At 43.8% G+C, this 25,962-nt stretch overlaps 3 protein-coding genes across 5 annotated transcripts in view; 2 read left to right on the top strand and 1 right to left on the bottom strand.

The window, feature by feature from the left end:
- Nucleotides 1–191: 191 nt before the first annotated feature.
- On the top strand, nt 192–5,723 carry C1QBP (complement C1q binding protein). Its single transcript, XM_019718102.3, has 6 exons — nt 192–509; nt 1,111–1,261; nt 3,375–3,468; nt 4,735–4,830; nt 5,067–5,189; nt 5,334–5,723. The coding sequence occupies exons 1-6, from the start codon at nt 284–286 to the stop codon at nt 5,481–5,483; spliced, it is 840 nt and encodes a 279-aa protein (XP_019573661.1). The 5' UTR covers nt 192–283; the 3' UTR covers nt 5,484–5,723.
- Nucleotides 2,312–17,064, bottom strand: RPAIN (RPA interacting protein). 3 transcript variants are annotated; one of them, XM_088801979.1, is made up of 7 exons: nt 16,361–16,524; nt 14,584–14,754; nt 13,507–13,567; nt 11,508–11,619; nt 11,306–11,369; nt 10,004–10,144; nt 2,312–2,647 (listed from the first exon to the last, which is right to left on the bottom strand). In XM_088801979.1, exons 1-7 carry the CDS (start codon nt 16,436–16,438, stop codon nt 2,435–2,437), a joined length of 840 nt encoding a protein of 279 aa, XP_088658105.1. In that variant the 5' UTR covers nt 16,439–16,524; the 3' UTR covers nt 2,312–2,434. The 3 variants fall into 3 exon arrangements, with proteins under 3 accessions (XP_088658105.1, XP_088658104.1, XP_019573662.3); XM_088801978.1 differs by lacking the exons at nt 2,312–2,647; nt 16,361–16,524 and adding exons at nt 5,804–5,958; nt 16,942–17,064; XM_019718103.3 differs by lacking the exon at nt 2,312–2,647 and adding an exon at nt 5,804–5,958 and having other exon boundaries at nt 16,361–16,577.
- The window catches only part of NUP88 (nucleoporin 88), a 25,828-nt gene continuing 16,867 nt past the window's right edge, over nt 17,002–25,962 (top strand). The window contains exons 1-4 of the mRNA XM_019718115.3: nt 17,002–17,334; nt 20,354–20,523; nt 21,376–21,501; nt 24,738–24,824. Of these exons, the coding sequence (XP_019573674.3) occupies nt 17,041–17,334; nt 20,354–20,523; nt 21,376–21,501; nt 24,738–24,824 (677 nt within the window). The 5' untranslated portion in view covers nt 17,002–17,040. The remainder of the gene's footprint in view (nt 17,335–20,353; nt 20,524–21,375; nt 21,502–24,737; nt 24,825–25,962) is intronic.

Genomic DNA, 25,962 nt, shown 5'->3' with positions numbered 1-25,962 from the left:
AGAAGTGATGCTGGCGAATCAAACAGAAAGCTGCACACCAGACTCACGCTTGCTGATTCAGATAAAAAGTTAGCGGATTTGCGGCCTCCCCGGGACGCTGCTCAGGAGCGCGCCGCCCACCGCCCCCAGCAGAGGGGGCAGTCCTACCCACCGCGTGTGACCCGCAAAGCGACGCTGCGGAAGCGCTTCCTGGGCGGGGGCGGGACTTCCGGCGGCGAGCTCGGTCGGGTTACGCCTTGGCCCGAGTCGTCCTCATCCGCACGTGTCCGCTGCAGCTTTCGCGATGCTTCCTCTGCTGCGCTGCGTGCCCCGAGCCTTGGGCTCCGCCGTCGCCGGCCTCCGCGCCGCCGCGCCCTTCCCGCCGCTCAGGCCGCTCCTGCAGCCCGCGCCCCGGCCGTGCGCCCGGCCCTTCGGGCTCCTCAGCGTGCGCTCGGGATCTGCGCGACTGCCCAGCCTCCTGCGGCCTCGCAGACCCTGCTCCTGCGGCTGCGGCGCGCTGCACACGGAAGGTGAGTTCGCGCACGTGGGCCGGGGCCGGGAGGGGTAGGTTTCCTGAATGGGGTGGGGGTCCGGGAAGTGTAGACCACGAGTGGGCCGCCCAGAGCGGCCCCGCGAGGTCCGAAACGTTTTCCCAGTGTTGGGCAACCAGAGGAGGAAACCCACGTGTGATCACATTTCCCCTTTTCCCTGTCCGCTAAGTGTTTCATTTTAGGGTGAGATGTACAATTAAATCCTGGAAACCGACTTTAAACTTAGTCTCAAGAGTGGAACTTAAGGAAGGCCCAAGGTTGTGGTTGAAAGGAACGTGGTTATGCCTTTTGGCAAGTGGGAGAGGGTAATTGGGAACTCGTGCGTTGTGTGAAACGTGGTAATGATCATGAGTTCGTTGTTGCAAATCACTTTTCCAGAATAGAGCTCGGCTTCCCACATGTATTACAGCGTTTTTACAGAGAAGGAAACAGGCTTAGTGGATGTGAGTTGGACTAAGTTCCCAGAGAATGATTATTAACAGTCTAAGTCCAGATTTCTGGCTGGTGTAACCTGGGTCATTTGTACGTTTTAAACTGATGGGCTTTTCTTTTTCTGTATTTTAATGGATTTTCGTTGTAGGAGACAAAGCTTTTGTTGAATTCCTGAGTGATGAAATTAAGGAGGAAAAGAAGATACAGAAGCATAAGTCCCTCCCCAAGATGTCTGGGGGTTGGGAGCTGGAAGTGAATGGGACAGAAGCCAAATTAGTGCGGAATGTTGCTGGAGAAAAGTAAGTATGGTGGGCTCCAGGGGCCTAAACCCATGTCCCTGCCCCAGGTCATCCCCAGAACAGCTTGAGTTAAGGCAGGTACTTTGGTACATAGTTTCCAAGAGACAGGAGGATTCATTTGGATAATTTCCTAAGTTCCTGGTAGTTCCTTCATTGCACACAAATTTCCTGTGGGCTGGTTACTAAGGAGACAGTAAGGCGGTAGCACAAAAGTGTGTAGCCATGCCCAGCAGAAACAACTCATTCAGTAAACCCCTACTGGTGGTGGAGGCTATGCCCTGCCTCTAGGCATGCGAATTCAGAAATTCTTATAGTAATGACAGCATCAGTTTGATCTCAGGTTTACAGTGCTTGATTCACTGCACTACAGGCTCTTGAGTAAAACAAGGCCCCTGCTTCCTGATGTTTACAGTAAATGAAAATGCAAGACATGCAACTCATGTAACAGGCTGAGATTACAGTTGTATAAATGGTTGTCATTAGAAGGGTGGGGAGCTTTTGACCTCGCTTAGCTCTTTTTATGATCCATTTTGAGTGGATGTCTAGATATATTTCTGAAATAGGGTTCTGGCTTTTTTTTTTTTTTTTTTTTTTTTTTGCGTAGTGGTATACTCTGTTTCTCCCCACATATACAAGTAGGTCAATTCTGTAATTTCACCTAAACCGTTTTCCTAGGGTGAGTCATGGCCAGTTTGGGGGCATTATAAATAATGTTCTAGGACAGGGGTGTCAAAACTGCAGCCCATGGGCCAACTGCAATCCGCAATCGATTGTTAATTGGCCCGCAGCAAATTCCAAAAATATAGTTTACTTAAATAAACCAGGTGAGGCAATACGTACTTCACCTTGAGTGAGTGGCCCGGCTGTTTGTGTATTTTACCGCATATGGCCCTTGGTAAAAAAACGTTGAAAAAAGTTTGGACACCCCAGCTCTAGGAGCTCAACTTGGTCATCACGTTGCAGATCAGACAGATTTTGTGGCTGAACCTCAGACCATCATTGTTCCTATGGGAAAGTGGCTTCCTGGCAAGGCAGCTGGTTAGCACAGCTCCAGAGGCCACACGTTTAGTGTGCTGTTGTGTGCACATAATGCCTGCTGGAGTTGGGCAGCCCAGCAGTGTTTCAAATCTCACATCACTTCTAATTTTGACTCAAACTTTGGAACGTGATTTGTCAGGTGGATTCTTGTACCTTGAAATTGTTCATTAGTTGGTGTTTCTGGCCTGCTTTGTGGTTGTAAAACTTCCCACAAGTACTCTGAAGAATGACTGTGCTGCAGCTTATTGCTCTTTGTGAGGCTTCCCCTTCCCGGGGCCAGGGCTGCTCTTGGTCCTTAGCTGATGCAACCCTCCAGTGCTCCTTCCTTTTCTCCAAGGGGCAGATTTTCTGCTGGAGAAAAGCTTTTTAAAAGAGACATCTATTCCATCCCACCTGCTTCTCAGCTGCTCACTGCCACTGGAAGATGCCCTAGAAGGAGCACGGTGAGCCATGTCAGCTAGCTGTGGCCATGAGATAACCAGTGGATACAAGATGGCAGTGAGCCCTGGGATGCTGGCCTGAGCACACATGGCTCTTTTTAGCTCAGATGAACTGGGGCCTGTTAGTTTGACTTCCAGCAGATGGCACATAGTAGGCACACTTGAGACCTGCTGAATCCATCTTAGGTGGGATGTAGGCACTCAGGCTTTTCTGGAAGGTCTGTAAATAATTCAGATGTAAAGACAGCTAGGATAGAGACTTTGTTTCAATACGTATTTTTAACTGTAGCAGGTTTCCATACTTATTTAACTACTCAGTTAAATAAGTTCCCCGTCCAGATGGGGGAACTGGTTGAGGAGCTGGGTGAAAACGGTGAAGGGATTAAGAAGCACTACAAATTGGCAGTTACAAAATAGTCATAGGGACGTAAGTACAGCATAGCATATATAGCCAATATTGTAATAACTATGTATGGTGCCAGGTGGTTACTAGACTTATAGGGGATCACTTCATAAATTATATAAATGTCTAACCATGCTGTACACCTGAAACTAATATTGAATGTCAACTGTAATTGAAAAAAACGAAAAAGAGAACTATATCCTGTCTGATGTGTTTTCTTTTGCCTTTCTAGGATCACTGTCACTTTCAACATTAACAATAGTATCCCACCCACATATGATGGGGAGGAAGCGCCATCCCAAGGGCAGAAGGTGGAAGAACAGGAGGTGAGCTTGTAACCCTATAACCAGCCTTTACCTCAGAATTCTGACAGGCTGTTCTCGGGGCTTAGAGGAGCAGTGTTTTTGTTTAATTTCTCTAATGCTAGAGAAATTAAGAGAGGAGAATGCAAAGGATAACCATCCTTGGGACTCTTGACTTACAGAGCAGCTGTTTCTGGCCACCTTCGGCACCAGGAATAGTGTATGGCCTTTTTTCTTTCCCAGGGACTGAGTAAATTACCATCTGCAAGCTTAGGCTTTATAGTTTGGCCTGTGTTCTCCTAATGGAAAGGAATGGAAATGGTTTTAAGTCTTCCATGATGGGAAGGTGTTTGATAATCAGAGATTATCATTTGGAGTGTTTCCAAGTGAGGGATGTTCTAACATGTCACAGGCTGGTAATAAACACCAGCCACTTAACCAAAGTAGCAAAGCCAGGGGCATCAGATTTAATTTAACATCAGAGATTTTGGCCACGTCTTTGCTTATGTTGCTGGCCCTGTTTGTTGGACCTGGATGGTGGCCAGACTTCAAACATTTTAGGAAGCAGTGTGTCTAGCCTAGAAACCAGCTGGTTTGAGGGCCACCGGGTCCCCAGACTTTCTGACTAAGCAGGCACCTGTATTGTCTCATGAACTAGCACAGCTCCCTGTTGTGTTGCTGTCTCAGCCACCCCGACTAGGATCTCTTTGACATTGGATGGCTCACCATCAAAGGGCGAGTGGCTGTGATTATTCATACTAAGACTGCCAGTTAGCCAGATGCACCGGCCTTTGGTCCTGGGCCGTAGGAAGATCCTGCAATAGTCAGTTGGAAAGAGATCTTAGAGCTTTAGGCCAGCTTTGCAGCTTATGGAGAAAAAGGCCCAGGAAGATTAAGGAACGATCGAGACCTCAGTTAATTGGCACATAGCTGGGGCTGGAATTCAGATTTCTTAATTCTAAACCTAGTATGTTATTTAGGGTGCTAATAGAGATGGCTGTTCTAAATATAGGGTACTCTGCCCTCTAAAACATAGTCTTTAGAAGATCAATAGGAAGAATTCATCCCAGTCTCCTGAATAAGCCGGTATGTGGCTTTAATACCCCATGTTAAATAAAGATTCTAGGCTCCTTATTTAGAAACACTGTAGCATAAGACTTTAACAATGGCTACATAATATCCTGATAATGGTGGCTGCCAAACCCCCTGAATTGTCTGAGACCTTTGGTCTGGGCAACCAACCCACCCCTGCCAACAATGGCATGTGCTGACTTGTTCTTATTTCCCCAGCCTGAATTAACATCCACTCCCAATTTTGTGGTTGAAGTAATAAAGAGTGGTGGCAAGAAGACCCTTGTGCTCGACTGTCACTATCCAGAAGATGAGGTATGTAGGATGGAGTCCTAGCACCTTGGCATCCCTGGGGACAAGGAGGGCCTCCAGAGGTCTTACTGGTCCTTTTCTAGTTTAGGCCAGCAAAGCAGGGGAGGAGAGGTATGTATAGGGAGTCAGGGAGCAAGGTTAAAGTCTGGTTAGTTTTAACCTGTAAATAGTCCTTTTCTTTGCATGAGTCTGGGTTGTCCTGGAAAACCCTTCAGTTTCCCCAACTATTGTCTCCTCAGGTTGGACAAGAAGAAGAGGACGAGAGTGACATTTTCTCCATCAGGGAAGTGAGCTTTCAGTCCACTGGCGAGTCAGAATGGAAGGACACAAATTACACACTCAACACAGATTCCCTGGACTGGGTGAGTGCTTGATAAGATGGGGTGCTCTTGGGCCTTGCAGGGGAGACTCATAGTCCAAGGAGAGACCAAGAAGCATTTTAATTAGTAAATGTTACAGATGAAGTCTTTTTTTTTTTTTTTAAGTAGTAAATGTTTCTCCTATAGGCCTTATACGACCACTTAATGGATTTTCTTGCGGACCGAGGGGTGGACAACACTTTTGCGGATGAGCTGGTGGAGCTCAGCACGGCCCTGGAGCACCAGGAGTACATTACTTTTCTCGAAGACCTCAGAGGCTTTGTCAAGAGCCAGTAGAACAGACAGGACACTGAACACCTTCACTTTATGGCAGGCTTTGGCCAGTGAACAAAACCTACTCTGATGCCAGACGTGCATTGAAATGGTTTTCCTCCTGATCATGGAAAATAATTCAAATTTAAATTATTTCTGTTGCCTTCTTATTTACTATTCATTTATTTCTTCCCTACAAATCTATTATTTCTAGTTTTTTGTATATCATAATGATGGACAATAAAATTGGTTTGTCCCCGCTCAGGTGATTTGTCTTTTCTGTTTCTATTCCTTCCCCCTTCAAACTGCATTACAAAACACCCAGAGCAGAGACATTTGAAAAGTTCTTTTTTAAAAAAAGTTTTAATACAAAATAAGTTGTAAATGAAAAGTTTGTATTTACAAGGCCCCTTCTCAGATGGAATGAATTGTTTCCAACCCAGTAGAACGATGTGAGGAAAGCCTGGCTTTAGATGATCACAGCCCAAGTATCACAAGCCTGGATTTAAATAGAAAAAAGCTTATGTTGTTGTCTCTCAATATATGGTTAAAAGCTGTAATCAGTAATGACATGCTGCAAGTAGAATTCCCACATATGAGATAGTGCTGAGTTTTAAGTTATAATTAGGAAACAGGTGGAATGGTCGTCAGAGGCCAGTGATAAGCCCTGTCCAGGCTTTGCTGGACCTAGTCCTGTGGCCTCAAAACTACCTTTGAAACCATCAGCAGAAACATAGTCTTCAAGCTAAGATTAAATCCTGGAGATGGACTGATCAAATACCCTCCCCCTCAGGAAACCCTGGACCAGAAAGAGGACTCAAACTTCTGCGAGCTGGCAGCTTTTACAGTCCAGCAAGGAGGTGAGGGCCTTTCAGGGTATCACAAGACTGAAACAGGCATATGCCACAGGGAGCTACAAACCACGCATGCTCCCTACAATCAACTTGGATATCCATTAATTCTAGCATACCTTCCTCCTTGGTCACCCCTAACTAATACAGTAAGCACTTGAGCATAAAGCTGGCTGGTTCCTTGACAACTCAGCCCCATCACTATGCTAAGGAATCCTGTGCTTAACTTTGACTCTACACTTCCATAGGTAATATACTTGGCTTTCTGGTAGTCTAGCACATTCCATCCCCATGACTACTAGACCACTGTCCCTGTCACATCTCAAATACTCCCAAGTCCTCATGGCTATATATACCCATCTAACCCACACCTGTCCTGAATCACCCTACAGCCTGAACCAAACCGTCCCTCGATTTCCCCATAAGTAAAACCAGATGTCAAGTGGCACACTGGAATTCTAGAGCATTCCAAATGATCTACCTTTTAAAATGGTGAACTCGGATAGGCTACTGAATACAACTGTCTTTTCCCTTTTCTCATCTTTGCTGTGACAGCCCTCGCCCCACCCCCACCCCCCCACTCTTTCTCATCCAATAATGGTCTCCCTACCCACCCTGGGAGCCAGCATTGTCAATCTTGCTGTCCCTACAGCTGCTGACACCTCCCACAGCACTTGCCTTCCAAACTCACCCTCTATTTGGCCTCACTGCTGCTCTGAGCTGCAGGCCACTGATGGTCAGGAGAGCACACAACTGCAGCTGGACGCTCAGCCGCTAGGCAATCCCTCCCCGTAATTGTCCTACCCCTTCCCTCTAGCACTTGGTCTGGGACTTGCACTCAAGGAGCTCCACACTCCAGCTCAGTTCCACCGCGCTCTGCAAATGGCTCACTGTTCATCTCACTGAGAAGGCAGAAATTAAGGCCATCTTACCTGTGCCCCTTCAACTCCTCCCTCTACCTCAACTCATTTCTCCAAACACATTAGGCACCCTCCTATGTGCCAAGGTCTGGGCATAAAAATGAAGATATGGTCCGTGCCCTCAGGCACAAAGAAACAGGTAACTGCAGCAGTGTTACAGGGACACAGCATCAAGCATGGTGGAAGCCACGGAGAGCCTGGCCAATTCTCTGAGGGGCCAGGCTTCACTGATTACTGGCATATAGCGTGCTCAATAAATGTGTGCAAATGACCCTTGAGCTGAGGGGGAGGAGCCAAAGGCATTCCAGACAGAACAGTACAAGCAAGAGCATGGAGGCCCGAAAACACTTGCACATTTGAGAATCTGCAAGCAGTTCTAGATGGTTGGTGCAGTGGAGTACATATGCCTGTAGTCAACAGGAAGGAATGACAGGTTTTATCTAAACTGTCACCCATTATGTCTCCTTCCATCCATTCTGAAGGAAAACTGTGTCCAAGGCCCGAGCCTGGAGCAGGAAATAGCAGGGGTGCTGGACCACTGAGACCTGGGCTCCAATACCAGCTCTATCTTTCCTTAGCAGTGCAACTTTCGCTGAATCACCTCAACTGAATCTGCTTCCTGTTCCTAACATTGGGAACAATATCCACCTCATGACGAAATGAAATGATGTGTAGAACACTTGGTGCATCGCTAAGTGTTCAATAAGTGTAATTCTGTCCTCCTTCCCCACAATCCCATCCCTTCCGGTATGTCTGGCCCTTGTTTCCTCATTTACCCACCCCTACTCCCTACAGTAACCCTCCAGTGAATCCTCCTCAATTTACAAATGCACTCAAACATTCTTCCTTCTTAAAAGCCAAGTTAACACCTTTCTTCCTCGTTATGGCTAAACTTCTTGGAAAAACTACTCTCCAGTTACTGTTTCTATTTCTGGGTTCCCTACTGACTCAAATGCCAAAAATTGAAATCTAGTAGTAGCAACCGAACTCTAACTCCACTGAACTCATCTATATGAAGTCACCAGTCTACTTCAGTCTCTGGGGTGAGTGTTGCTACCCACTCACGCCTTACTTTCGGAGATGTCCATGCCTTCCACACTTCCGTTCTCCTGCCTCTTTTCTTCCATCTCCACTAAAGCTCCACTTGTTCCCCTGCACCCAAACTGTAGGCAATGCCCACGAATACATCACTGGCCTTTTCTACAAGTCCTCCTTTAGCTGTGTCATCTCATCTGCTACTTTTAGCCATCAGACGGAAGCAACCGACTTCTAAAGTTATCCCTCTCACCTCTATTCCTACATTCTTAATTGCACCCCAACTTGGTGTCTCACAGAAATCTCAAATTCAACATGTCCACACTCGAACTCCAGAATTCTCTGCATAAACCTTGTCTTTCATATATGGCTCCACCGTTGCCTGGTTACCCAGCCTTGAAACCTCGCATCTTTTTTGATTCCTCCACCCTGGCATCTGCAGCTACAGAATTGCATCAGTTCACTTTCTAAGCCTCTCGTGTCCATTCCACCCACACTATCCCCTTTCACTGTGTAAGTCCAAGCTCTCTTCACGTCTCCCACAGAGAATTGGGGCAGCCTCTTAAATGTTGTTTCTGACTCAAAACATCTCACATTTACAGCTACTGTATTGACTTTCTCATCAGATCACGGCTCTTCTCTCCCTCATGAACCCAATGTGCCAGCTAAGCAGAATGTGATGCTCTCCATGCATGATCCACAATTTTCTGTCTCCTTCTACTTGGGGATCTTACACTTAAGCTCCTCCCCCAACTCGCCATAGCTACATGTCCAAATCCTATTCCACACTTCAAAGCCAAGGTTAAATGGCTCCTCTGGGAAGCCTTCATCCATCAATGAGATCACTTCCTCTGGACTCCCATAGGCCCTCCCTTTACAGCTCTCCAGGAGCACTTACTACCTGTTTTCTGTATTCTTTTAATCACTAACCCTAGACTTGAGCTCTGGGAGAATGCATACTTTTGAATTTTAAAAAGTCCTCAATACATTTTTTTTAAATGAATGAGTAGAATTAAATAACTTATGAAAAAAAACATGATAAAAGTGAAATGTTAGCTGTGTTAGTAGGCAGTACTGCTTGTAATAACAACTGGAATGAGAGGGCTATGAATTAACTCTAAATACCCAGTAGGAAGCCACAGTTTTGGACTTCCCTAAGTGCAGAGTGCTCACAATCCCCAAGTTCCCCTGGAAGCTATAGCCATAGGTTACTGTAAGGGTGACTGGTTCCTACAGTAAGCTTAAGCTTCTGAACCACTTGTGTGGTCCTGTTCCGTCACACCTGAGTTGTCACCTAGGGGACTAGAGACAAGCCCTTGATCCTCTGTGAAGATTCTTGCTGAAGAGACGAGCCTGATGCTGCCCTGCTGTGCTTCCTGTTCTGTAGCCGTGTACAAAACTGGTAGCAGGATGGCCTATGTAGGTCTCATGAATATGAAAAAAATCAGCTTCATGCAAGACCACAACTGCCAATCAAACAAGAGAAGGCAGTGAAGCGGGCTTCCTAATTACAGACCAATGCACTTTCCACTATCCTGCTGCCTCTGCCCCTTCCCCTTTCAGAGAAAGATTGGCCTTTTAGTTGAACTGACTTGTTACCCTTACTTTTCCATTCCCGTAAATTCCTCAGAGAAGAAACTGCATTTTTAAACATTTACCTGTTTCCAGGCTATTTCTACCAGGGCGGGAAAACCAAACACTGACCCACTCTTACCACCGGGTCCCATGAGAGGCTTACCAGACAGCTCATGAGAAGACTGGACTTTTCTTCTGCCCCTTCAGTGACTGAAAATTCAGGTGTGTGCGGACAGTGTGCACTGTGCTCATTCACACTGGCGTCTAAACAGGCGCGGAGTTTCTGCTCTGTCAACTCTGGAGACTAAAAAACAAAAAAGTTAAACTACAACCTAATATTAGTTACCTCATAGTCAACAGGTTCAAAATCCTGATTCCTCATGATAACCAATATAACCATAACTCAATGTGACGGTTTGATTCCTCGGACCTCTAAAAATGTGCTTGGCTCACGACTGTACTAAAAAGATTTCTTAACCAATCTCCATCTACCGCCTCTCCAGTACAACCAATGCGTTCCACTCCTGCTACAAAACACACTGCCACTGACAACGCTGGGGACACTCAGAGCCTCCCCTGTGCTTCGGCCTCCACCAGCCAAATGGATCCCATATCAAGCACCAGCAGCGCCTGGTTCAGATCTGTTTGTGCTAACTGAACTTGCTACTGTAACTCAGAGTAATTTAATTACATGTTATGTAAACCAACAAAATAAGAGAAAGAAAACAGTTTTGGTTTTTTTGTGATAATAAGTGGGATGTTTAGGAAACATTCAAAAATATGAGTTGCTTAAAAAAAAAAAAAAAAAAAAAAAAGCTATTGTATTAGGTGAAAGATAGGGAGGAAAAATCCTAAAGCTGTGGATTCAGCTTCTTGATGCGCTTTACTGAAACAAAACTGGAAATCCAGACTTTGCATTATAAGACTGTTCTATGTAAAAAAGACTCAGCTCTCCTATCAGCAAAGCCCCACTCAAAGCAAATGTGTATGTTTGAAACTTACTATAAAATGTTCAGTTTTATAACTCTCCACTTTAACCAAGTGACAAACTTTCAGTCCCCATCATGTCAGATAAGAGGGCTCCTTCTGTATTTTAAGATCACTGAAGCTTAAATTCTGAATGTAAGTGTGTCTTCATATATGGAAAATTTTTATGGACAATCAGATACGAGTGTTTTGAATTCTAAACTGGGCTCTCTATGAAGATCTTAAGCAGTGGTACAGTAATTAAGTGTTTAACAAATGGCTCGGGGGAGGGAGCAGGAAACACGCTGATGTGTGGTGCTAAGTTTCATGCTGTGTACTCGTATATTCTCACCACGGCTGATTGCAAGCTACCAGTGCGAACTGAACATGAGTTGGGAGTAGATGTGCACACTTGGCTCCAGCACACTACTGAAAGTTCTTAAAGAAAGTAGAAATACGTGGAAAGAGGTGACCCAAAATCTGTGTGTGGAACACTTACATGAGATGGGATGTACAGGCCACACTGACACATGACCACACCGCTTGTTATTCTCAGGTTGTACCTAGAAGCAGAATTGGGATCCCAGGGCTTCATGGCCAGCACACCAGGATCCCCAACAGATTTGCGCAGGGGGTATTTCCACTCACCTTGGAGTGGGGGTGGGAACCAATAATGCTGAAAAGGTTTGGAAAACTCTTACTTTGTACACACAGGACAGATGAGGGCGTTTGCTTCCCACTCAGACAGTATGATGCTGACACACTTTTCATCAAACTGCAAGCTCTTCTCATATTCACTGATAATGGACTGTTCTGCAAGGCAATGGACAGTTGGAGTGCTTCATCATGCTTCAGCCACATTGCCCTGTCTTGAATGCTAAGCTTCACCTTCAAAGGTTCATCCACACAAGAGAAAAATTCAGGCAAAATCACACTGTCAATCACGAGGTATTTACTGCTCTGTCAGGCTTCCTCTTGTTAGGTTCCTGCCTCCTGTCTGTCCTCTTGTGAGTACAAGAGGTGAAGTGGTGAGGCTAAGGGACAAGGAGAAAGCTTTCACACACATCTACGAAGGCCATAGGAGCAGAGGTGTACAGTGTCAGGGTCCCAGGGACAGCTAAAGAAAGCTGACACAGGACACTGAATTCTGACTCCAGGCCCGCCCTGCTGAGTCTAAAGTGATCTGTTCCCTAATGTCCATATACTCAGAATCTGTGTGTTCATTCATTCAGCAAACATGTAGCAATACCTAGTAAGTGGTAGTCATGGGGTACGAAGATGAAAAAGACTGGTCCCTGCTCTTGAGGGACATACAGTCTAGACTTTAGCACAGGGGTCAGCAAACCACAGTCCACAGGCCATATCCAGCCCACCCTCGGGTTTTTTTTTTATAAAGTTTTATTGGAACATAGCTATGCTCATTTGTTTATGTATTGTCTATGGCTGTTCCCATACTACAATAGCAGAACTGAGTAGTTGCAACAGAGAAAGCATAGACCACAAAGCCTAAAATATTTACTATCTGGCCCTTCACATAAAGTTTGCCAAGCTCTGTTCTAGAGTATTCCTTATGCCTGAGTATGGCAGAACACAATAAATCCTTATCACTTCAGATTTTTTTAGTTAAATATACCCCCAAAGAAATATTTAGTGAGTCCTATTTTTCAACACTAAGATAGGTTTTGTAGGTAAGGGTGAATCAATAAAAAAAAGATAACTAAAGTAAAAAAATCTACAGTCTAACTGAAGTCAATAATACCAGTCATAACAACAACACTTGCAGAGCACTTACTACGTGCCAAACGCTGTTTCAAGTCCTTTATATACATTTTCTTCTTCGCTATTATTATCCTTATTTTAAAGAGGAAGAACCTGAGGCACAGGGAGATTAAGTGGTTTGCCTGGTACCACGTAAGTTACAGTGGCAGAGCTGAGAAGTGAATCTTTAGCAGTCTGGCTCAAGACTCCCTGCGCTTGCATCCTCTTAATAGTATCTATCATTTGTTGAAAGTTTTCTATATGCCAGGTACTTCTCTAAGTCTTCTACACATATTATTTAGGCCTACAAACAGACTTTATAGGGTGGGTCTACTATATTTTACAGATGATAAAAACCAAGCCTAGGCAAGATAGGGCTATGTGGAATAAATAACTTAATTATATAAGGTGCTAACGTATGCACTCTACGATGCTATGAAGGCCTCAGGAAGTGGACACTCACAAGACCCGGGGAGTCAGTAAAGAACAGATGAGAGGGAAGGCACTTAAATTAGGTGGCACAAGAGATCTGATCATGCACTACATCCTGCAAGGTGATATTAATCTATTAATAGAGACATACTGTAGGATAGGAGAATAAAGATGGGAAATGGATTCCCAAAATTGACTGTGCTTCCAAACCACTAGCTGTGCAACCTGTGTAAGATACCACTCCACTCTCTTCTGTCTCCTGCTGCCTGGTAGGGTAGTCGTTAGGAGAAAACAAGCATGGAATGAGAAGTCTTGAGCATAAGGCCTAACACACTGCAGACTCTCATTACTGAGAAGACAGAGAGCCAAGACTTCAAAGTAAAAACAAACTTCTGGACACTTGACTGCAGATGGAAGTAGAGGAAGGAGAGTTAAGAACTAACTGTTCAGAAAAAAGGTCAGCATTAGAACAGCGAGATATAGACAGGAAGGCCCACTCCCAGAGGTCACCTTGGTCAATCAGCTCCTGTTGGACTTCCTCCAGCACAGCCAAGTCCATCAGCTGCTCCAACTGCAAGAGAAAGTAGGGTCATCAGAGGTGTGGAGTTGTAACCAGCTGACAAGCCCTACAATGATTCATGCTTGGAGGGTAGTTTGAAGAACCCAGGAAGAAATCAGTCCAGTCCTTCTGCAGATTATGCTGACAATGGAGTAATGTGGTCATGCTGAGAAGTCATCAACCAATGATTAAACTACCCAATGACAAAACAATAGCACTTAATTTGGAGGAGACCATATAGGGCAGCAGCTAAGTATTTGGTTCTGCCAAAGCTATGTGACTGCTAGAAAGTTCCTAACCTCTGTAAACCTCAGTTTGGGTTTCTATAAAGTGGGAATAAAACCTACCTGAGAAGGTAATTGTGAGTATTAGCTGTGAAACCTTTCGCATACTATAGGACACATAGAAGGCACTGAGTAATGCATCATTACTATAGAAAGCCTTGATGCTTTCAAAGCAGTTTCCCATGTTTTCTTAAGCAGTACTCACAATGCTGACATTATTGTCTTCCTTTCATAAAGGTGAAAACTAAAGCTCAAAAGGACAGAGTCGAGTTTAGACCCAATAGGAAAATCAGGGTCAAAATTCCAGAGCTCCTGACTTCCAATCCAGTACTCTTCCTGACAAGTGGTACATGGTTTCCAAGCCATACTCAGCTCCCAACTTTGGCTGAGATTAGAATCAGAAAGCTCCTGGAGACCTTTTTAAAAAGAAAGATTCCTAGCCCACGCCTACTGAATCAAAACTTCCAGGGATGGAGCCAAGGAGTGAAATTACTGTCTTTTTAAGTTTCATACGTGATTATAATGCAATGATGCAGCAGGTCAACAGTCTGGTATTTAGGAACCATTAATCTAGAAGAGCCTGACATTAAAGATATTAGAACCTGGGTTAAAGACTCTTAGAATCCTGATTAGAGGACTTCAGGGTAGATGGGTTTGGAGAACATGGGGAAATTGGTAGAGACAGGACACTTGGCATTCTGGATGTTACAGCACCCTCCCTGAAAACACATATTCCAGCCTGACCTGAGCCAAGGCCTCTGGACAGCCTTCCATTGACTGCAAAGCATTCCACTCTTCTTTGATCACCTCTTGCACTAGAAAGGTGTTCTGAGCTCTCCCTGGCATATTGCCTCCAGCCTGGCGATATTTGTTCAGGAGCCTTTCCCGGCTGTTTCTCATTCTTTCCAGGCATCCCTTGGAAGAAGGAGAAAATGGGGGTTGGGTGGGGGTGGATGAGAGAAGCAATTCCATTAAAAAAGAAACTCTTAGTTGTTAAAACATGAAAGGAAATTTATTGACAAAAAATTTCAACTATAATCCTAACTATTGTTAATTTTGTATATTCTCTTCCTTTTTCACATGTAGATCGATGAAATTACAATGCCTTGTTTACGTATTTCCAGATCCCATATTTCATGTTCTATCTTCAATGCCAGCTTCCTTAAAGGTTGGATGATAATAGTTCAGCATCCACTGTCCTATTACAGTGCATTTCGGTTGCTTCCCAAATCTGGCTGCTCTAGATAAGTGGCTATGGTAGCCACTAGGGTTTCCAGGTGGGAATTCCCACCCCTTCTCAGGAATTTTTTTCACTTTCCCGTTCCCAAATCCTGAGAAAAGGTGGTCGGGAAATAGGGAAAATCAGCTCCTTGAACCCAGTAATACCCACAATGGGAAATAAATGCACTACTCACAATGTATCTCTTAGACATTTTTCCTATTTATCGCTATGGTTTCTGGGCGGGAATTCCCACCCGTGCTTGGGAACTTTTTCACTTTTCTGTTCCTGAATCCCGAGAAAAGTTGGTCGGGAAATCGGGAAAATCAGCTCCTTGAACCCAGGTGGTTGGCAGTATCGGCTGTCACTTTGTGGAAACGATTCATCGTAGAGAACAGAAAACAGTTTATATCTCGGGATTTGGGAATGGGAAAGCGAAAAATATTCCTGAGAACAGGCAGGAATTCCCGCCTGGAAACCCTAGTAGCCACCTCCCTACACAACAGTGTTTCTCAACTTGGGGCAATTTTTTCCCACAAGAGACGTCTGGCAATGCCTGGAGACATTTTTGGTTGTCATAATTCTAGTTCTAGGGCCACTGGCATCCAACGGGTAGAGGCCAGGGATTCTGCTAAGTATTCTACAATGCACAGCAGCCTCTCACAACAAATAATTATCTTCCTCAAAACGTCAATAGCCACGGTTGAGAAACCCTGATGTTAACAGACATTTCTAGCATCAGATTATTTTCCTGGGATAGTATATCCACTACTTATGGAATTCCTGTAGACATAGGCAATATTACTTATAGGGACCATGTTGATCTCAGACTAGGTCAGAACTGAGATGAGGTACAAGTCTGCTAAGACTTTGTAACTGAGGTTCTCCTGAATAGAGGCTCTCTCTTGAATAGAAATAATTTCTCTCGCGCGTGAGGTACGTATACGGTGTACAAAGTGCCTCTCTCGGTGCCCACCTACCCAACAACAGCAGGTTGCAGATGGGTGGCCATGACCACACTTCAAATTTAAAACAAACCCAAATGCAAAAATAAGGTTCCTTGGGACTGGGCCGGCCCAGGCTAATCCCACACCTAGAAACTCCGGGAGGCGGCCGGACGGTGGCCAAGTCCCAGACCTACGGTGGGAGACTTGAGTCCCAGGTCCACCTCCACAAGCCAGGCGCTCCCGGCACCTGCCTCACCCGGCTGGGCTGAGGCAAAGACACAGAAGGGAGCGGTTCCTGGGACGAATTACGGGAGTGACGACGGCCCAGTCAAGGCTTCCCAAGCGCCACCCTCACCTGCCTGAAAGCCTCTTTCCAAGGAGGCGAGCCCAGTTTGTACAGCTTGCGGTGCGGAGAGCCAGACGACTCTGCCATCTCCTCTTCGCAGGAGTCGCCGCCAGAAATCCCCGCCCCCTGGGGGCGCGCAGAACCCTGGGAGTTATAGTTTCTGGTTGCTGATCGCACTACGCGGTAGGGAATTCTGGGAAGTGTTGTCTTACTGGCCAGCCCAACATGGAGACAGATTTGGGCAACTGAAAGATGAGTAACTGAAGTAGTGACATTTGTGATGTTAACCCACCCTGGATTGAGGGAGGTTAGCCTTCGGGAAAGGTTTTGTATTTAGGTTTACCCAGGTGGAGGTGTCCAATAAGCAATCAGATACACAAGTGTCACGCTCTCCCCCAGGTTCTAGACTTCCCGCCGCTCCAAAACTTTATCTAAACAGGCACTGGCCTATTGACCTCGTTCATCCCGCCCCCTTTGGCTCCAGAATAAACGCTTGCCTGGCAATTGGCTTTCCACTAGCGATGCCCTTGCCTGATGGACTGGCCTCGCCTGCGCCCCGCCCCTAGCTCTAGCTCGTGTTTCCGGGATACCTGCTAGATGATTGGATGAAGCAGTGGGCGGCTGGCCGCCGATTGGCTGCGCTCAGCGGCGGGCTGAGCAACTGGAGTGAGGAGAGCAGTCGGGCCAAGATGGCGGCCGCCGAGGGACTCTCCGGCGATGGTGAGCTGTGGCAGACTTGGCTTCCTAACCACGTCGTGTTTTTGCGACTCCGGGAGGGATTGAAACACCAGAGCCCAGTCGAGGATGAGAAACCAGCATCTTCATCATTGCCTTCGTCACCACCGCAGTTGCTGACGAGAAACCTGGTCTTAGGCCTCGGCGGAGAACTCTTCCTGTGGGACGGAGAAGACAGCTCTTTCTTAGTGGTTCGCCTTCGGGGCCTCAGCGGCGCGAGTGAGGAGCCCATCCTCTCACAGTACCAGGTACCGCCAGGTTAATCTTGGAAACGACCTTCAGCTGGGATTTGAACTAGTTTTATTTTTTTTGTTCCCTCCCCATCCTGGCTTTTTTTCGTCTTCTGGTAGATGCGCTGTTCAAGTGCCCTTTGTGGGACGTCCGACTTCGAGTGGAAAAGTCTCTCTTCTTTCTTATTTTCGTTCCGCTCTAGCATGGCCATATAACCTTTTTTAGCCTCTCTTTCCGTATTTCTATTCTTGGACAAATGTTTGACCCACACGCTGTGCAGACACAGTTACAGGAATTCATGCTCTCAAGGTGCTTAAGTTCTTGGGGTCTGGGAGGAAGGGAAGGACCACGGAATAATCAATCACATATCAGTGATGCAAATGATCTGAAGGAAAACAAATCAGGGTAAGAGGATAGAGAGTGTGGGTGCAGTTGCTATTTTTAGTAGGTTGGTCCTTAGAAACCTCATTCCTGAGGTGACACTCATAAAATAATAGGGATAATCCTAACTTTTTCTTGGGTTGTTATGAGCATCAATCAAGTCAGGTGATAGATTTGAAAGCACCAAGTTTTGTGCCTGACATGCAGGAATCCCCTGTTAATTCTTTCTTTTCCCATTTAGAAAAGTAGGTCATCCCCAAAGTTGGAAGGGATTTTTGTTTGTCTTTGATAAGCCAACAGCATGTGAAAGTGGGTGTGATGAGAAAATGTTCCAGACTTGCTTTAATGAAACATTGCTTTATGGAAATGTTTATTTGCAATAAACTGATGCTCTTCTTTCAAAGGTTAAAAAGTAAAAAACACTTGGCACCCATTCTAACACATGACATCTATTGTGTGCCATTGCCTGATTCTTGTTGATGAGAAATGATTTAAATTTAAAGAGATGCTAGCTATATTTTTGCAGTTTTGAAAATTGATCTACAATCTTTTTTTTTTAAAAGATTTTATTGGGGGAGGGGAAACAGGACTTTATTGGGTGAACAGTGTGTATTTCTGGGGCTTTATTGGAGAACAGTGTGTTTTTCCCAGGACCCATCAGCTCCAAGTCAAGTTGTTGTCCTTTTCATCTTAGTTGTGGAGGGTGCAGCTCAGCTCCAAGTTCAGTCAGTGTTTTCAATCTAGTTGCAAGGGGCACAGTCCACCATCCCTTGGAGACCAACCCGCAACCTTGTTGAGAGCATGCGCTCTAACCAACTGAGCCATCTGCCTGCCTGGGAGCTCAGCGGCAGCTCAGCAGCAGCTTGTTGTCTTCACTCTAGGTGTGGAGGGCGCACACAGCTCACTGGCCCATGTGGGAATTGAACCAGCAACCTTGTTGCCCAGAGCTCACGCTCTAACCAACTGAGCCATCCGTCCACCCCAAGTCTACAATCTACTTTAAAATTTCAGTTTATCAGAGTAATTTTCAGATGCACAATATTCCACTGGCACCCTACCTTACTGTGCAGCATTTGGCACAGTCATGATTAAGTTATTCATATTTGTTTATTGTCTGCTTTTCTAGACTATAGACACTAAGGGAGAGACTATGTCTGCTTACTATTTATTTATTCATTCATACATTCATTCATTCATTCGGTATCTCCAGTAGTTCACTGAGTGCATGGGACACAGAAGCTCCCAGTAAATATTGGTGGGTATCTGAATGACCCTCAGTCCTCCAGAATATCAAAAACTCAGATAGGCAAATAAACAGCTTAGCACGAATTACAACTTTAAACATTAACAAAAGCATGAGTAGTGACTTAGAGACAAAATAAACAAACAAAAAAACCTTAAATACTGTGATTATCACTAGTGATTTAAGTAAATTGGATTGTATGTACAGCAGAAGAAAGGTGGCCCTTGTTTGATTTGAGATAGACTGTCAAAATCAAATAGAAAGACAATGGAGGTGGAGAAGATAGGGAAAAGAAGGAAAGAACCACTGACAGGAGAAAAAACATTTGATTGGAATCAGCAAAGTGCAGCTAAAAATCAAAACGAAAAACAGGCTTATAGATACCAGTAACAATAGAAATCTCATATTCAGCACAGTCTTGTCTAAAAGGATTTTGGCTTAGGGTGATTCTCTACACATTGGCATTTTCATCACTGAAAGTAGAAAGAAGTGAAAATGGGAACATGGTCATAAGAGAAGAAATAGGAAATACGAATAGAAGTGAATTTTTTTTGAGGGCATTTGATGCTGAGACAAATGCAATTCCATATTAAATCTGCATAGGTAAAGCACCATTTTACTTGCTGTAGAAGCACTTGAAGCCATTCTCTATCTTATTGTACTATTTCTTTTTATAACAGTAGTTAGAATTTATTAATACTTCTGAGTTCATTTGTTCACTAAAACATATTGAGTGAGTCTGCAATATGCCATATGCTGTGCTAAAGATACAGCGAGGAAAGATACAGATTCATAAGTAATTCATTCTACGTAATTCATAATTTGTGTGAGATAAGAAAGGAAAAGAATGATTAGAATGCAGGGTGATAAGAACTATAATAGAGTTGTCCAGAGTGTACTATAGGATTATAGAAAAGATGCATTTATCCCTGTCCAAAAGATCAGAGATTTTTTTCTTGGGAAAAAAGTGTCTAGAAGCTGAGTCTCCAAGAATGTGTTAGTCATCTAAAGAAAGGAAAACGAGGGCATTGCAGAAAGAGGCACAGTTCTGCAAAGACACAGAGGCATAACAAAGCATGATAATTACCCAGAAATACAAGTTAATCTGATTGGAGTACAAGTAGGGAATGATGGAGAGTTGAGACCGAAATGGTAGGCTGGAGCTTGGTCATAAGGGAAATTATGTGTAGTATTTATTTAGCAAGGTAGGGAAATTTGATGTATTTCATATAACGTTCCAATCAAAATGGTTAAAAATATTTCATCAGTTAATGGCCCAAGTGTTAGTAATTATCCAGAACGCTTCATTGTCTTACAGTTATGGGAAACTAAAGCAGTACTGTGCTTTCAAGTAACTGCCACATATATTTGCATTAAAATGAACTATTTTGACCAGTTTGCTTTAATTTCAGAAATTGCTTTGCATAAATCCGCCCCTGTTTGAAATCTATCAAGTCTTGTTAAGTCCAACACAACATCATGTGGCACTCATAGGAATAAAAGGACTTATGGTGTTAGAATTACCTAAAAGATGGGGGAAGAATTCTGAATTTGAAGGTGGAAAATCAACAGTGAATTGTAGGTAAGTTGTATTTCCATTTACTGTTTGTCTGTATAATTTGTAATACAAGCAGAAAATTGTTCAAGACCAGTGGTTCTTAAGGTATGTTTACTCTGAGTACTCCAGATGGTCTGCACATTGGCTTCTCGTGATAACAATGTTTATAGTATATGTGTGATTATACTTTTATTCTGCCTGAATTACCACATTGCTATCTCATTGGAAGTCAGGCTGCTTTTCAAGTAAGTAGAAATAAGATTTTTTTTAAAAGCAGTTATTATCTGTGAGCCAGACAGTTTGCTCATAAGTTCAACTAAGTTTTACTTTTGTATTATTTTCTTTTTCAACAAATCCAGAAAAGTGAGAGTCTGAAACATCTACTGAAAAGAATATAAGGTAGAAACCCACCTTTAGCTCCATAACTTATAGGTTGGGTCCCCTTAAAATGTTTCCTTTCTAAATCTCTTTATTTCCTCTTTTCCACAATAGGAATGGTAATATCTGCCCTTGTAGTTTCCTTACAAGGTTACTAAAGAACAAATAAGATACTGTTAGGTTGGCGCAAAAGTAAGTGCAGTTTAAAAGGTTAAAAATAATTGCAAAAACCGCAATTACTTTTGCACCAACCTAGTATACCTAAAATCACTTGTAAAGTACAGTATAAAATACTCTACAATTTAGGAAATATTTTTATTTTGGTTCTTTAATGTTGACCGAATAGATATAGATGCTTTGAATGCTCTCTCAGCAAGACTTAAGAGAAAGAAATTTGAAGGAAAGAAGAGCAAAGAATGTTAAAATAGATTTTCCTTTAGATGGTTTTTCATCCAAGTTCTACAAAATGTTTTTGGGAAATTGTTGTCTTTATTTTAGTACCACTCCAATTGCTGAGAGATTTTTCACCAGTTCTACCTCTCTGACTCTAAAGCATGCTGCCTGGTATCCAAGTGAAATGCTGGATCCCCACATAGTGCTGTTAACATCGGACAACGTAATAAGGTAAATTTCATTTCTGTGTCTTATTGCTTTGTGAGTGGGGAGGTTCTGTTTCTGTTTCCCAATTAATAGCTCAAGGTACCACTACATGAGTCCTTAGATGTTGGAATGCTTTATCTGATGGCTGTTGTAACTTATTCTCAATCATCTAAGAATGGTCTCACTGCCCTAACTTACATGCTTAATTACTGCTGTTCCCTCTCTACTAGTCTTCCTGCCTCCAGTCTCTCCTTTCCTAATCTGACCTGTAAGTACTGTTAAAATAATCTTCCTAAAGCTGTTTTCATTATGTCGCTACTTTGGAGGTAATGTAGCATTGGGGAAACAATATAATTGGGAGTTGAGAGAATGGAATTCTTGTCCCAATGCCACTTGTATCTTTGAGATCTTAGACTTCTTTTTAAGGAAGCCTCAGTTTCCAGTTTGCAAAATGAGCAGATTTGATTTGGTAACTTCTAAAGCCCCTTCCAGGTCTTGCACTCTGATTTAATGCCCTAATCCTACAGAGATTTCTGTTACCAGTTAACTTTCTGGATCTGCCTTATATCAAATGTTTATGGGGAGACTCAACTAACTGAGGTACAGATACCTCCAGTTTTATTTTTCCTAATCAGTGCTTTTAACTGTGCTCTACCAAATCTTCCTTCCCTACTGAATTCTTGATCCCTTATTGGCATCTTATACTGATCTCATAGTTTTCTGGTTACTTTCAGTTATAAAAACTTAGTCTGTCCCTTTTAAAACTGATCTCAAATCTATTTCAAAATTATATCCTGGCCCTATCACAGGTCAGACCTTGAGGCATCTGAAATGAGTGGAGAGGGCACGATCTACTCTTTGATTCATCTTTTTGTCCCAGCACCTTGAAGTAGGGGGTGAAGTGTAAGGAAGGGGCCCGCCTCCTTCTTCCTCTGGGTCTAACTCCTTGATGGTGGGATAGCTGAGGCAGGCATTTTACCTAACTGGGTGTCTGTGAGTGATGGGGTGGGAGTATATCCTTGATCCTAGTTTAATCTAGTTCCATCTGCTGCTGGTGGCCTCTGTTGATGTGGTGGTCTCTGCACAGATGGTGTGTATGTGTGTGTTTTCCGGGGCAGGATTTAGCCTTCAGCTTCCTCCATCACTGAGGAGCTGTCTTCCATTGGCCCTATCAGCTCTCCATGCCCTGAACCCGTTCTCAAGATGGAGTGACCCCAAACTTGATATCTCCTTCCTTCTCAGCTTAACCGTTGTGGTCTTTCCTATGGAGCCCTGGTAACTGCCGAGGTCCTTTTCCCTGCCTTCCAAGCGCCACAGAGAACTGGGCATACTATGCCATCGTCCTTTCTTAGGTTGCTCCTGCCTCCCTCTTTCAGAAATTTCCATATAAGAAGTAGATAACCATGTAGTGTTCACATGCCCCCAACCTCAGGATATGTCAGTTTCACCCAAGAATTCCCTTACCTTGGTGGCTTGTAGTTTTCTACAACACATCTGGCATTCAGCTCAGAAATGAGATACTCATCTCCCCTTATTATCGGCACCCCTAAACCTGGCTGAGTGTTTCTGTTAGAGCCTTCCTTGCCCACCCTTTTGTCTTTGGAGTTGGGGGTAAAAAAAGGAGGAGGGAATACCCTCCCATTACAAACATTGTACTGTATTCCTGAGGACTCTTGACACCCTCTCTCTTAGTCTTCCTTTCATATATGCTGGAAAAGGAGAGGGTGGGAGATCGCATAGGCCTAAGTCTTCCTCACATAAGTCCTAAGGGAGGTATGTATCTGGCCTCAATTATTGAAGGTTTTTTTAAGATATGGTGTATCTAAAACTTTTTTTTTTTTTAAGGTTTTATTGGGGAAGGGGAACAGGACTTTATTGGGGAACAGTGTGTACTTCCAGGACTTTTATTTTCCAAGTCAAGCTGTCCTTTCAATCTTAGTTGTGGAGGGTGCCGTTCAGCTTCAAGTTGTCCTTTCAGTTTTAGTTGTGGAGGGTGCAGCTCAGCTCCAGGTCCAGTTGCCGCTGCTAGTTGCAGGGGGCGCAGCCCACCATCTCTTGCGGGAGTTGAACCGGCAACCTTGTGGTTGAGAGGATGCGCTCCCAACCAACTGAGCCATCCGGGAGCTCAGCGGCAGCTCAGCTCAAGGTGCCGTGTTCAATCTTAGTTGCAGGGGGCTCTGCCCACCATCCCTTGCGGGACTTGAGGAATTGAACTGGCAACCTTATGATTGAGAGCCCATGTGAATCGAACCAGCAGCCTTCAGAGTTAGGAGCATGGAGCTCTAACTGCCTGAGCTACTGGGCCGGCCCACACTTTTCTTTTCCTAAATTGTGGACCCTGTTGACAATTTCAGGGCAACAAGAAATTCCCACTCAGTGTGCTGTTGCATCACTGTTTCTTTCACTATTTCCCTTTCCAATATATACTGTCTAGTACTTATGTGTGTTTTGAAGTCAGTAATGCTTATAGGTAGCTAGGAAGACCATACGAATGTATGTTTAATTGGATCAAATTTTCATTGAAAACGTTTATTAAATGGCATTTTATTGATAATGGAACTAAGTTGAAAAAATTCTTAGTGTGTCAGACAAAATAAGGGATTACTTTGATGAAGACTTTACAAGGGGCATTGGATTTTTAATAATAATATTACTGGCCTTTTGAAAATTCTTCCTCCTTTTTACAATAGCCATATATGCTGTGAAAATTCAAGTTATTTTAAATTAAAATGATTTTGGTGAATTAAATTTTTTTCAGTATTATACTTCCCTTAAGAAAATAGGGATGACATAATATTGTGTCTTTAATATGACAGAAACATGTATAGAGTGCAGGCTACATGCCACTCACTCTGCTGGCCAAAATAGTGAAACATGGTTCCTTCTCTAATGAGATTTGATGTCTGACAGGCAGAGAAAAATGATTGTAATTGAAGGGAAGCTGGCGACCTTAGGAGCAGTAGTGAGATTACTAGATAAGGTGAATATGGCTAAGGACTTAGGATGGAAGAAAGAGGTGCACTAATAAAGAATTTTAGTGAGCATAGAGAATATTTCTTTAGGGCCTAAGAAAACCTTCCTCCAATGTTAAAGCGCAAGTGAAGTAGGCTGCTTTGTCAGTGACAGCAAGACCTTTGGCAAAGAAATGGTTGTGATAACTTGTAGAAAAATTCTCAAGAACTGACTAGATGTAGAGGAAAGGACAATTTTGGGAAATGAAAGAATTTTAAGTGCTGGCTTTCCTCTCTTTTGATTGCTAGAATTTACTCTCTACGTGAGCCCCAGACACCCACTAAGGTCATCATACTTTCAGAAGCAGAAGAAGAAAATCTAATACTCAACAAACGGTAAGTTTTTATTTATGTCATGAAATGCTTTTCAGATTAGTTTATTGGTATTGTAAATGCAATTTTACCAGAGATATTGCAAGGTTTTCCAGAGGTGACTTGAGCATGCTTTTGGTAATGTGAGAAGTAAGCTACAGTAAGCACTGTGAATAAGTAACAAGAAGTTACAGATCTGAAAGTCACCGTAACTACCAACTTGATCTTTTTTTAAGAAAATTCTGAAATGTGAGTGGCTGAAACTGTTGTATCTTGAATAAGAGAATAAATTATAACATTGCAAAAGTACAGAAAAGATGAAAGGTAAGAGTGTTGGGCCACAGGCCTCCCCGCTGTTCACTCTGTGAAGAGGCAATTGCTGAACTCCCAGACCAGCCTCTGGTATCCCGGAATCTGGAGTGGAGCATAGGTAGCCCTTCTGATTCTCCTGTGACCCTGGCTTCTTTCTTTTCTCTTACCCACTACGGGGGCACCGTCCTCGCTACTTTGACCTCTAACAGAGTCATCCTTTGAACTCACACCCCGTTCCTCTGGCCTCCTGATCAGTCTTTCTGGTAATTACCACACATGGTCACCCACAGTGTGTGCATGTAGTGTGAAGCTTTTTAGTAGCAATCTTTCTGGAAGTTCCATTTAGTTCTTTTTGTGTCTCCATGGTGGTTATATCTAATAGGCTTATTTTTGGTTTTTTAACATTTATTCCTTTGAATATTTCATAATAGCTATTCTGTATTTGGCATTTTTAATCTTTGAAGTTCTTGTGGGGGTGACATGGGGATCTAAATATGTATTTGTTCTTCTTCCTGAGCCACAATCATGGTGGCTTCTTCCTGTGATTGCTGATCTCTAATTGTGAGCTTATGTTTTCTTGATCTGAATGTTTGGGAATATTGAGAGCCTGAGGTGGGGTGTCTTCCTCCACAGAGGATTTCCATCTGCTGCTGCTAAGGGTCAGAGGTTGCCACCAACCTGGAACCACTTTGATTCTCCTTGATAGTCCCAGAACTGCAAATTTCAGTTAAATGATTTTAATGTCATAGCACCAGCTTCTTAAATTCCAGTGCATCTGTCTTCAAAATGGGGAAATAACTGCCTCTGGTGCTGATCGGTCCTGTTCTGGGGTCGGCATTTTCTCCCCGGC

The sequence above is a fragment of the Rhinolophus sinicus genome, chromosome 12, assembly GCF_057876585.1.
Source record: "Rhinolophus sinicus isolate RSI-liver-muscle chromosome 12, RSI-T2T, whole genome shotgun sequence".
NCBI lineage: Eukaryota > Metazoa > Chordata > Mammalia > Chiroptera > Rhinolophidae > Rhinolophus > Rhinolophus sinicus.
Note: the sequence above shows the minus strand (reverse complement) of the source record. Positions and strands in the feature narration are given on the sequence as shown.